This window comes from Balaenoptera ricei, chromosome 10 (genome assembly GCF_028023285.1).
Source record: "Balaenoptera ricei isolate mBalRic1 chromosome 10, mBalRic1.hap2, whole genome shotgun sequence".
Classification (NCBI taxonomy): Eukaryota; Metazoa; Chordata; class Mammalia; order Artiodactyla; family Balaenopteridae; genus Balaenoptera; species Balaenoptera ricei.
In genome coordinates this window covers 1021831-1034033 of record NC_082648.1, presented here as the reverse complement: position 1 = coordinate 1034033, position 12203 = coordinate 1021831, and the positions used below count along the sequence as shown (strand labels likewise).

Genomic DNA, 12203 nt, shown 5'->3' with positions numbered 1-12203 from the left:
GGCTGGTGCTGTGGGCGCTGGAGAGCGGCCCAGGTGGGACCTCTGGGGACACACAGAGCTGCCTGGAGGGGGCGCGAGCCCCACAGACGCGTGAGGAACCCCCGCTGCACCTGCTGCAGAGCCAGGGGCGGAGCCGGGGGCCATGCTGGGTGCGGAGCCGGGGCCATGGTGGGCGCGGAGCCGGGGTCCATGCTGGGCGCGGAGCCGGGGGCCATGCTGGGCGCGGAGCCGGGGGCCATGCTGGGCGCGGAGCCGGGGGCCATGCTGGGCGCGGAGCCGGGGGCCATGGTGGGCGCGGAGCCGGGGTCCATGCTGGGCGCGGAGCCGGGGTCCATGCTGGGCGCGGAGCCGGGGTCCATGGTGGGTGCGGAGCCGGGGGCCGTGGGGGGTGCGGAGCCGGGGGCCATGCTGGGTGCAGAGCCGCGATGGCAGCTGAGCCATCCCAGAGCACACTGTGACTCCTAATCCCCAAGTCGCCGGAGTTGTGTAACTTCCCGCTTTCCTGGTGACAAGGCCACAGCTGGGAAGATTACGTGGCTCGTCACGGGGAAACAGCTTGACTCCAAAGCCCTTTCCCTCTGTCATTTTGCCCTCCGATTAAAGACACCTCCTAACCAAGGTGACAAAGAGGCCTGCTTCCGCCCTGCAGTCCTCTGTCCCCAAGGGGAGGAGCTTGCAGAAAACACACACATTGTCGTAAGTGCTAGAATCGTGTCTGCAGAGGGCCCTGCGCCGGGCGGAGGGCCATGGGGGGCCGGGGAGGGGGAGACGTCCAGACCAGGGGAGAAGCAGGCCTTGCGGGTGGAGAAAGGCCGGCCTGGCAGGGCTGCCCTCGCCACCCGTCTGGGCTGGGTGCGGTGAGCCTTCTGGTGTGGCGGGAGCACAGGGTGCTGGCGGATATGGGGCCACAGGGACGAGCGGGTTCCCCTGGGACCTGGGAGCCAGGCCATGGAGGCGAGACTCCATCCCGGGCCCGGGGCGGGGGTGGCACGGGGGGGTTGGTTAGGCAGAGAATCAGCCTGGATGCCAGTGAGGCCAGTCAGGAAGCTGCCTTAACACCCAAACGGTGATGGGGGCGGGAGGGGGACAAGCCGTGGGGACGGGCAGAAAAGGGAGTCTGTTCCCCTGTGCCGTGCTGGTCTGCTTCCTCGCAAGAAGGTGGGCATTTAGGAGAGCGTTTTGAGGCCGCTGCCGCATCCATTTGGGAAACCACACGCTAGCCACAGGTCATTAAGCAAGTGCCCCCTTGTCTCCAGAAGCACTTCAGCTCTGAGTGGGAATACCTGTCACCGCTCTGCTCCATTACCCAAAGCAAAGGTGATGTCCCGGAGCCAGTGACGTCCTGGGAGAGAGGGGACTGGCGGCGCCCTGGCAGCCTGTGCTGCCCGCTGGCAGGATGGCAGCCCTAGAGCCGCGGGGGAGGGGCACGTGGCCACCCGTGAACTCCAAGGGGAGGGTCAGCAGCCCGTGACAACGGTGCAGGACACCACCGAGCACGCACGCAGGCCAGGTCTGCCCTGGGGGCTGACAGCTGAGAACCAGCCCAGGAAGGGGCCCGGGGGACGGACAGAGATGCCGTCTGGGGGACGGGCTGGCGAAGGGCAGGCCGGCACCTGGACAGCTGAGCCGCCCGCTTGACCCTCCTGGGGGGGGCAAGGCCAGCCTCCAGAGGAGACGTGAGCTGAGGGTCTCACAAGTGGATGAGTCACGGCCACCTGGCGTCGGGGGCGAGGGCAGAGCACGCTCTACGGGAGGAGAGCTTCCGGTTCTTTAGGCTGATCCCCTGTGAGACCAGTGACCTGGCAGAGTTGCAGCCTCCGGGGCCACCAGCCTCGACAAACAGGTGACTGTTCTTTCCGAGGCTGCTTCACTCTTAGGTATCCTGTGGTTTGTCCGGCCCCTTCATGCTTTACAGGGGCCCTGGGTGTTAAGGCCAGACCGCCTGAACCACCATAAAGCCCTTGGGAAGGGCCTGCCTCGAAAAACTGTGAAGTTGAAGGCGTTGTCTTCAGCCGCCTCCCGCCTCCCCGCCCACCCCCTTGTCCCCCATCCCAGGGCCCCAGCCTTCCGCCAGCTCTCTCGACAAACGGCTGTGCTGGCGATTTCCTGACAAATGATCCCAGGGAGGGGGGTACGTGTTACAGGTTCAACCGTGGCCTCAGGTAGCTTTAGATGAAGACCCCTGATGGTTAGAAAATCTTTAACATCCAAAGGAATGCTTCCTTTTTTTTCCTTTGTGAGAAAATAAATATAACAACATTTGCCATTCTAACCATTTTAAAGTGTACACTTGAGTGGCATTAATTACACTCACAATGCTGTGAAGCCATCACCGCTGTTCCCACAGTTTTTCATTCCCCGAAGCGGTTCCCTCCTCCTCCATCCCTGGGAACCTCTAATCTACAGTTTCTATGAATTTGCCCGTTCTGGGTGTTTCACAGAAGTGGAATCATACATCTCTGTCCTTTTAGGACTGGCTTCTCTCTCTTAGCACAGTGTTTTCAGGGCTCACCCATGTTGCAGCGCGTGTCAGAACTTTATTCCTTTTCAGGGCTGACTAGTATCCTTCTGTGCGTGTATTCGCCACATTCTGTGTAGTTCTTCAGCCGCTGATGGAAGGAAAGCTCTCTGAGTGTGAATTTCCACCGCTGGTCTGTTACAGAGCCAGATACATGCTGTTTAACACAGACGGTGGGCATCGCCCAGCTCCGCCACACGTGCATGTGTGTGCACGTGTGCAGAAACATGCATACTTGAAGAGACATGAGCATGCATACGTGAACAGACCTGGCAGGCGCTCCCCGATGGCCTGGTCCAGGGAGCTCTCCCCTGGCACCAGCTTCCCGTACCAGGAGGGAATGTTGTGTTCTCCTAAAGCACACACATTAATAGTCTCGTTAATGAAGGATTTTTCGTTATCAAACCTGTCTGTGTTTATAGGGATCCTCAGAACAGCAAGGACAGGAAGTCTTTGTTCCTCTCCACATTTGGGAATCTGACTGTGCCTCGTGCAGAGCTGCACACAGACCAGGGACGAGCTTGACAGAGAACTCTGGAGAGGCTTTGGAGTCTTCTACCACTTTGGAAGTGGTATTCCAAGTTCTAAGAAAACCCGGAAAAAAGAAAACAAAAAAAAAAAAAGCACTCATTCCTCTTCTCAAATAAAATCTCAGGCAGAACCCAGAATATAAAGCCAACAAGAGTCACCCAGACTGGTCAGGAAGAGATGGCTGCGTCTTTTTTGTGTGTGTTCTCTGTCCACACCCCATCCTGTGGGTTCCCCAGACTTGATTCAGCTGTGTAGGGTCCTCGGGTTAAAGTGGCCGCACTCTGGTTCAAGGCGGGGGCAGGGCGGAAGCCCCACCTTGTCAGCCCCCCCCCCCCCGACCTGTACCCGCTCCCAAAGCAGCCCTGGGGAGCCCGGGGCTCTCAGCAGCATCGTGCTTTTGGGGTTTTTTTGTTTTCATGCTTAACTAGCTTTTCTACAGATGAGAAACAGACCAGGGAGGTAACGTGATTTCCCAAAGACACAGGGCCATTCGGTGTCAGAATCAAGATTGTTACCACCCACAGATAACTGAGTCTGCCGTGAAGAGGCTTACAGTGCGGTTGAAGGGCAGGATGTGTGGACGTGAGGAGAGCGGAAAGCTCCGACGGCCTGTGCCCCCCAGGGCCTTACCAGCCCACAGGCATCCGGGAGACCTCGTGACCCCTGGGAACCGAGGCGCTCCCTCCTCTGAATCCCCTCAGTGGGTCAGACCTGGGAGTGGACGTGGGCCCGGGTGCCAGTAGTGGCCCTAAGGAGAGAGCAGGGAGAGGGGAGGGGTGGGGACAGGGTGACGAGGACAAGGATGCACGGGGCGGGCGGGGTTGGGGAATAGCGTCGGCAGGGAAGGGGAGGTGCTGGGAAGGGGAAGAGATGGAGCCACTTGAGCGGCGAGGTCCCTACTCCAGCCGGAGGCGGCGGAGGGTCCTCGGGAGCCCTGGGCGTCCCCTCCGCCCCCCCGCAGCTGTGCGTGGCTGCGTCTGGCGCGTCCCAGCCTTGTCCTCGCGCCTCCTCCAGCCTTTTCACCCTCGACCCACAGTGGGGCCCGGAATCAGGCTGCCCCAGGGTGGCTTCCAGAGTTGCCGGGGTTCCCGAGATCACGGAAGCGGCGGGTCCCGTGCTGGACCTTGGTGCGTTCTCAGGGCTCTGTGACCCCCAGAACCAGGCCCGAGGAGGCCGTGAGGAGTGTGAACCCATGAGGCCAGAGGCACCCGGACGTCAGCTTCCACAGCTGCACTGTTCTCCGCCCCCGGACGTTTCTATGGCAACACACAGTGTTTTGAAAGGATGACCAAGCTGTTTCACTTGTTTACGTTTTCTTGTTTGTTTTTTGGTTCTGAAGAGAGGGTTGGGATTAATTCTGTAAGGACGCTCGTGCCTCTAACGTTCGAGTGGATACCGCGCTGCTCACGAGACCGGTGCTACTCACATGCACACACACGCTCACCCACCTCACAGGTGACTGTGCCCCACACTTGGTGACGACAGGCCCTTGCTCCTTCCCTGGGTTGTCCGGACCCTTCTTCCTGGCTCCTGGGCCCTCCTCGGTTCCGTCTCAGACCCTTAAACCTCGCACTGAGGAGTCTGACCCACTCGTGTCTTAGGGGGTAAGCGGGGCCCGGGGGGCAAAGAAACGAATGCACCTTGGGCATCGGGTCAGGAAGTCCCACTCCTCCTGCGTCCTCCACATGTACCTCCCCGGCCTTATCTTATCGGTGTCCTAGTCTTTCCGGCCGGGAGGTTACTTAGATAACCTCTGAGGTCCTTTTATCTCTCAGACCCCACGGCTTTAAGCAGGACCCTGTCACTTCTCCTGGGAGACAATTCCCAGGTTGCGGAAGCGCTCCCTTGGGCTGAGTCGTCCCGTAGGGGATGGACCCCAGCCTCAGCTCTCCTGTGGTCCACACGCTCTCCAGGGCCACCTCCTCCAGCCGCCCCTGCGAGGCCAGCTCTGTGCGAGCCCACCTCTGCGTCCAAGTCCAGGAGCTCCGCCTTGAGTACAGAACGAGGACCCCACCTCTTCCTCAAGGCCCCACTGCAGCGAGGGGCTCTTCCACCCACAGTCGCTGGGTTAGAAACCCTGGGGGGGCCGCGCCCTTCTTTCCCTGCCTCTTCTCCGACCCCCACGTGCAGCCAGGAAGCAAATCACACGCCTTCTGTGCCCCAGGTGCCCCTGCTTATCTCCAGTCCCCCGTCTCAGCCTCGGCTCAAGCCTCCACGATCTCTGCGTGGGCCACCCCCGCCCGATTGCCCCATCGTGACAGCGCCAGACGGCAGTGCACGCCACAGCAGGGCCGCCGTCTCCTCAGAACGGAAGCCAAGTGTCCAGGCCTGGCCCCAGAGCCCCCAGTCCCCTTGCTCCGGCCCACCTCTCCAGCCCGTCCCCTCCCGGCCTCTCTCCAGCCACGGCCTCCACACTTCCCCCCTTTACCTCTCTCTCCACCGGATGCCTGACCCACCCACTTCACCTGACAGCTCTCCATCCTCCGAGCCTTCCCTCCAGGGCACGGCTTGCCTGCTGTACTGGAATCTGTCCATCTGTCCCCACTGTCCCCAGAACTCCTGGAGGTCAGTTTCTGAGCCCTTCTCTTGAATCTCCAGCACATAAACATGTCCATGAATGGTTGAGTGAAGGACTCACTGCCATGTCCGTGCCTCCTTCTGGTCCCCACCTGTGATGTCACATGGTGTGGATTAGGGAGTGGGCCTTATGGGGGAAACTTACAAAGGCCGAGGGTCAACAAGAGAAGAAGACACACGTCCCCAAGTCCTCCGTCTCACAGGAGGTGCACCAGGTCTAGGACGCCGCCGGGTTGCAGCGTGGGCCTGCACGGCAGTGGAAGGACCCGGGACCCCTCCTCCCCCACGGCTTTCTCTTTTCATAGAGGAATCGGGAAGGGAAGGCAGCCTCGCAGACGAGGGAACTGCTTGGTGCCAGGCAGGTGGGGCTGGGAGTGCAGCTGTTTTAGCAGTTGTCTGAGATGCCGGCCCCCCAGCACACAGGACACTCGGAGCCCTGGGGTATGGCTGACCTCCCTGCCGTGGGGAAGGGGTATTGCGAGCTGGGTCGCTACCTGTCCCAGAGAGCTCACTGTGCAGACAACGCACAGGGGTCTCCAGCATCACTGTGCAGTGACTCAGCTGGTTGTGCCTCACCAGTAACGTGTGACTGGACGCAGGGATGGTGGGATGAAGGCAGCCAGCACACAGGTGAACACATGAAAGCCCCTGACACAAGTGGGTACCCGGCTTACGTTCGTTTCCCTTCTCATCCCTGCTCCAACTTTGTGAATTTCCGCAGAGGTTTCTGGGGGTGCAGAGGAGGTGGCCCTGTCATCTGGGCCTGAACGTGGACGCTCTGAATGGTCTTGGGGGCGGGGGCTGAGTGGCTGGACAGCTCACCTTCCACAGTCGTCCTCAGGTGTGTCGCGCCCTTTTGGAACATGCATTCCCTTTCAACACGGTCCTGATGTACATTTTTACCCAACATCACCTACTTTTTAAAGACCAGAGGTCCCACGCACGGTGGTTTCTTCCTGGGTCGCAGACCCCTGGTAAGCCACGTCCCAGACCGACTTCAAGGTGACAGAATGGGTAGGAGGTAAGGACAGGCCTGCCTCGGAGATGCTGGTGGAGTCCCGCCTCCATCCCCTTCCCATGGTTACCGCTTATCTGGGCCTTCCTCAGCACGTGGACCAGTGGTTCTTAAACTTCAGGTGCTTCAGAGACACCCGGGAATGGTCTGGAATGTGCACTTCCAGGCTCCATAGCCAGAAGATCTCCTCCAGTAGGTCTGGGTGGGGCCCGGGGTTCTTCCCTTTTTTAACTTTGTGTCCCCAAACTTCATCCTGAGCTGGTCTGGGTGAGGCCAGCACGCGCTCAACGTCGCGGGGGTCGGGGAGGGTGGGCAGAGCAGATGGGCAGAGCACGGGGGGCGTTGGGACCAAGCTGACCTCCCTGCAGGGCTCCCCATCAGGGCCCCAGTGCCCCAGGCCTCGGAGCACCCCCTCCCAGCAGGGTGGGCGGCAGGCCGTAAGCCTTCTAGGGATACAGTGGGCGTGGGACCTGGGGTCTTCAGTGAGCCCCCCCTGACCTGCAGAGGAGGGGAAGCCGGGTCTGGGGTCTGAGGTGGGAGCTTCCTGGAGGCTCCCGCGGACACGAGCGCGAAGCATCGGTGTGTGAAGGCCACGGCCGCCTCTGCCTGCGGGGCCTCGAAGGCTCTGCGCCGGGGACAGTGTGGGAGAGCGGCAGCTGGGGACGGTGGGGAGCCGGTGACTCAGCCCGGAGTCGGCTCTAACCAGCCGGAGTCAGTCCTGCCAAGCGTGGGCTCCAGGGACAGGGCCACATCCCACAGCAGAGCCCTCTTGGAAAGGACAGAGTGGGGAGAGGGGAAGAGCACCGCCCCTCCCCCACCCAGTGCCCGCCCTCATCCTGGAAATGCTGGGGTCCCTGCTGACCTGGTCTCGCTCTTTGCACAGAGAGTTCTATTTTCTCAAGGAAGAGAGCTCTCCCAGGTCGGGGTCAGCGCACGTGGGCAGCTGCCTCTGTTTCAGCGGCTGGCGGAGGTTTCCATGCTCTGCTTCTTGGTGGCTGGGTATCAGAGACCCCAGCTGTAGCTTCAGGGTTTGTGACTCAGAACTGTGGCACTTTCCCTGCCCTTCTGTCTCAGCCCTTTCTCAGCACCAGCTCCCGTCCCGGCACCCTTGGGTCCCCTTTAGATAAGGCATCGTGAGTTCTCTTCTGAGAAGTACAAGGAACTGCTCACTGATTAACTAAGATGTTTCTCAAAGATGTGCGATTTTTCACCACCCTAATTTCTGCATTTTAACATTTGAAGACTAAAAACCCCCTTCCTGCCCAGTGGATCAGAGCTCTCCTGTGGGATGGACCGTGGGGCTCAGGATGTGGCCTGGGGGTCCCCCTGATCTGACCGTGGAGGGGCCCCCTTCTCCTCCACCACCTTGGGGGACCTGCTGGGTCAGAACTTTCCAAATCCCCAGTCTAATGACTTCTTCTCTCTCTTCTACTTGTGTTTCCTAGGAACGGGTGGAGTATCTCTTTCTCATCATTTTTACTGTGGAAGCATTTTTAAAAGTCATAGCCTATGGGCTCCTCTTTCACCCCAATGCTTACCTCCGCAACGGCTGGAACTTGCTGGATTTTATCATTGTGGTTGTCGGGTGAGTACAACCACCCCTCCCACCCTCCGCCACCGTCACCCAGTGCCGGCCGCTTCCCACCCGTATCTGTGTCTCTGGTCACAAGGGCCCTGGGCTTCAGGCCAGACGAGAGGATCTATTAAAAATCACTTCGGATTCAGACTGTCTCCAAAGGGAGAGGAGTTGTTACCTGGAACAGCCCCGGCCGCCGCTCCCACCTGCACACACGTGCACACGCACACACGCACACACGCACACGCGTGCGCACAGGTGAATCCGAGGCCTTCTGGTGGAGCCCAGGGGCCTCCGTGAAGCCAAGGAGATGCCTCAGCTTTAGGTCTTTTACTCCATCTGGGCCTCCCCTGGCCCAGCAGCCCCTGGACGCCTCCGCTGCGGCGTGGCTAAGCGGGTCTGGTTGGGCTCGACGTGAGCCCGCAGCCACGGCGCCGGAAGGGCGGCTGGCACCCGGGAGCCGGGACACCCACCTGCACCTCTGCAGGGTCCTGGCTCAGTGGCTGCCGGGACCGGAAAATGGGACTAGGAAGGGCCGAGGGGATGGGGCCAGACGCACTTCCCCGGACACCCTGCTCTGCTATAGAGGCCAACTCAGCCTACGCTCAGAAACAAAGCGGCGTCAGGAAGCTTCAGGAAACCTTGGAAGTGACGATCTCCTTATCAAGGCATCGGTAACTTCAGGAAAAGATTCTCTGTGGAATGTTTGTACAAAGAGACCCGCACGCGCCACGAGAGACACAGCTGACCGGGCTCCAGTCACTCGTCCGTCTGCGGAGGGCAGGGTGCCCGAGCCTCGGGGCGGACCTGGCGCTACTTCAAGCCCACCTGCCGTTCACTCCCTCGCCGTCCCCCCAGCCTCCGGGAGCAGGTCAGCGTGGCATTAGGCTCCTACCCCAGGGGGCCCTTCCCAGCCGCCCCGGGAAGATGTTGCCCTGGTGGCTTCCCCAGAGCGCGCCCTGCTCAGAGCCTCGTGGGCGCCCGGCCTTTCCTGCAGGAAGTGCCGGCGCAAATCAGGGCCATTTGGGAGCGAGTCCCTGTCTCCGGGCGTCTGGAGCTCTTTCCGAGTTTTCGCCGCTGTCCTTTTTTGCCTGGCCGAGCATGACACGCTTTGCATTAACATCAGGGACACTTGGGAGGCGTGAGGGACACGGAAGTTACTGAAGTCTGCCACGTGCGGATGTCAGGGTGAGGCTGCAGCTCTGCGAGAGATTTGCTACTTCTGTTCACTCCAGGATAAACAGAGTGACCGACAAATGCCTTGAACTAACTCAGCAAAGTCCTTTAACGTGCTTCTTCCTGATGCATCTAAATCCTTTTAAATTCAGCGTCTCCCTCAAGGCCCGAGTCTCCTGGGAACCTTTCACACACTCACAGAAAGAGCCCAAGGAATGAGGTCCGGTGCTTCTGGGGCCAACAGAGAGAAGAGGCGCCTCTCGGGGCAGAGAAGCTAAGTCTTCTCCCGTCTGTGGGCTGAGTGGGCATTGGTCTATACGATGCTCTGCCCCAAATGCGGCCTCACCTCTGCGTGGGGTGGAAGCAGGAGACACGGGTGGACCTCAGACAGGGGCCCATCTCCCACTTGCATGGACCCTGCTCCTCCCGAGACTGCAGCAAGCGGACTGCTTGTGGGTCAGCCCAGATCCCAGCCACATCTCCCCGGGCCCGGGCCATCAGGCTGGGGAAGAGAGGGAGGCGTCCAGACTTGGCAGTCTCCCAAAGGTGCCTCCATCGACTGTTTAGGACACAGAGGCTACGGTGCCAGCGCTGGCTCAGCTTGTGGTCCACCATGACCCTCTGGCTTTTTCCCGTTGATCGCGCACTCGGCCACATTCGGCACCTGGTTTCTCTTCTCCAAGGCGCTGGTCTTTGCGGCTCTCCATCCAGTCTAGACTCAGTCCATCCTTCTAACTCGGAAAATGACACACCCCCCATGGAGGGTGTGGCCCAACCACCTCTCTTCAGCTGTGCCCTCCCGTCCGACCCCTTACATGGATGTGCCTTTGCTTCCTCGTGTCTCCTGGGAAATATCTGCTCCCCTCCGCCCCTCCTGGGCAGCCTCTGCCCTCCTGCAAACTAGAGGGAGTCTGCCTTGCTCTGGGGGAGGTGGGCTTGCCCACCTGAGTGCCGGGCTGAGGGCCCCTCTCCCTTCTCTGCCTTGCCACCCAGGAGGCCAGTGCCAAGGCATTGCCCTCCCCCCCACGTGCCCCATTCCTTCCGGAAGTGGAGGAGTCTCCTTGGAACGGTGGGGACATGGGGCTGCTGAATGGATGTGGGAGGACTTCAGAGCCTCTGTGAGCTACTCCCCTCCACCCCGCAAACAGGCACCCGGGAGCCCTCCCTCCACCCCCATCAGGCACCCGGGAGCCCTCAGCAGATGCACCTGCTCAGACCGTCTACTCCAGCCTAAAGGGCCTCACTATGTCTCCAGCTCCCTGCCAATATGGGGCCCTGCCTCTCGGCTCACAGGGCCTCTAGAGACCATCGTCCTCTCCAACAAGCTCTAACGTCCGGCTAAGGAACTGCCAGACACACCACCTGGAGAAGGTCCCCGGCCCTTAGGCACCGGTGGGCACCAAGCAGTGGTTTCGCCTCTACAAAGTGTGACTGAGGAGAAACACGCCGGCCCCTGCACGCTGAGAACACCTCTGAGGCCCATTCCTGAAATTTCTGTCCCTGCAGGGGTTAAAGGAGAGGATGGTTGTTCAATCTCTGTTCCCTTCCCTGAATAATATTTGTGAACATCTTGTACGTCGATAAGCATGTTCCTTTCTTCCAGGAAGTTCTAGGAACCAAATCTGGTTTGGATTTGGAATGTTGTTCAACAGACTTGCAAACTGGTGTCCATGTCCTGAGTTTCTGTGATCTAGGCTTCCACGGAAAAAACATTTCTCTGCAGAGAACGGACCCCACTTCCCCCACCCTGGAGACCTCTGCCTGGGATGGGAGGTGTCACCAACTAACACATGGACCCGTCAAACTGCCAAGCTGGGGTGAAGGAATCACAGAACAGGCGGGACATCAGACGTGGTCTGGCTACAGAACCCACTGTGCAGACACAGCCTACTCGGGGTCCCCGTGTGGAAAACAGACCGAAGGGAAGCCACTCATCCCTGGCCTCGCTGCCCAAGAAGTCCCCAAGGGTTCTCTGGAGCACGTTTTGCAAATCCCTGTTTAGACCAGCTCCCTCCCCTGGGCCCTGCCCGGGTCTAAGCTTCTGCTAAGCCCCCAGCAGCAGCTTCCCCATTCCCAGACCCAGCCCCCTGGGGCAGGAGTCATAGGAGCCCCAGCCTGTTCCTCAAGACCAAGCTGCCCAGGTCTGGTCCCTGGGCGTCTTCCTTGGCCCCAGGCACGACCCAGCGCGCTCTACTGACTGTGAGTCAGTGGGACGTCTCTAGGTACAAAGACAAAGATGGTCCACGGGGCCCTTTCCCATATTTTTCTCGGTTCCCACAAGTGGCCCAGGATCCCAGACTCCCATTCCCGTACCTTCTCTGCATGTTCTAATCTCTCCCGAAACCTTTCCAAGGTGCCCTGTGTTCCCCACAATCCCTCCCCATTTCTGATCTTAGCAAACATTTTCTGTAAAAGTCCAGATACCAGATTTCAGCTTTGCAAGCTTTGTCCCAACTACTCAGCTCTGTCGAGAAAACATCAATATGGAACGGGGTGTTGCTGGATCCTCATCAGATTTATTCCAGAGTAGGTAGCCCAGTGCTGCCCTAACCCCAGCACCGGTCCCTCCTTCTGTCTCTCATTCTCCCCGGGGGTCCTGTTGCCCTTGCCGTCTCTCAAGATATGGCCCCTCCCCTCCAAATGCTCGCAGGCCAGGAGAGGGGCCCTGCTTCATCTTATTCTGCTTTCAGACCACCGCCCCCTCCTCCCTAAGCCCCTCCAATTCTTTTTTTTTTAAATTTATTTATTTTATTTATTTTATTTTTGGCTGCATTGGGTCTTCGTTGCTGCGCGCGGGCTTTCTCTAGTTG

The 12203-nt window shown here is 59.8% G+C and overlaps 1 protein-coding gene across 1 annotated transcript in view; it reads left to right on the top strand.

Annotated features, from left to right (window-relative positions):
* The window catches only part of CACNA1C (calcium voltage-gated channel subunit alpha1 C), a 473070-nt gene that overhangs the window by 276976 nt on the left and 183891 nt on the right, over nucleotides 1-12203 (top strand). Inside the window, exon 4 of the mRNA XM_059935013.1 lies at nucleotides 8087-8226. Coding sequence (XP_059790996.1) covers nucleotides 8087-8226 — 140 coding nt within the window. The remainder of the gene's footprint in view (nucleotides 1-8086; nucleotides 8227-12203) is intronic.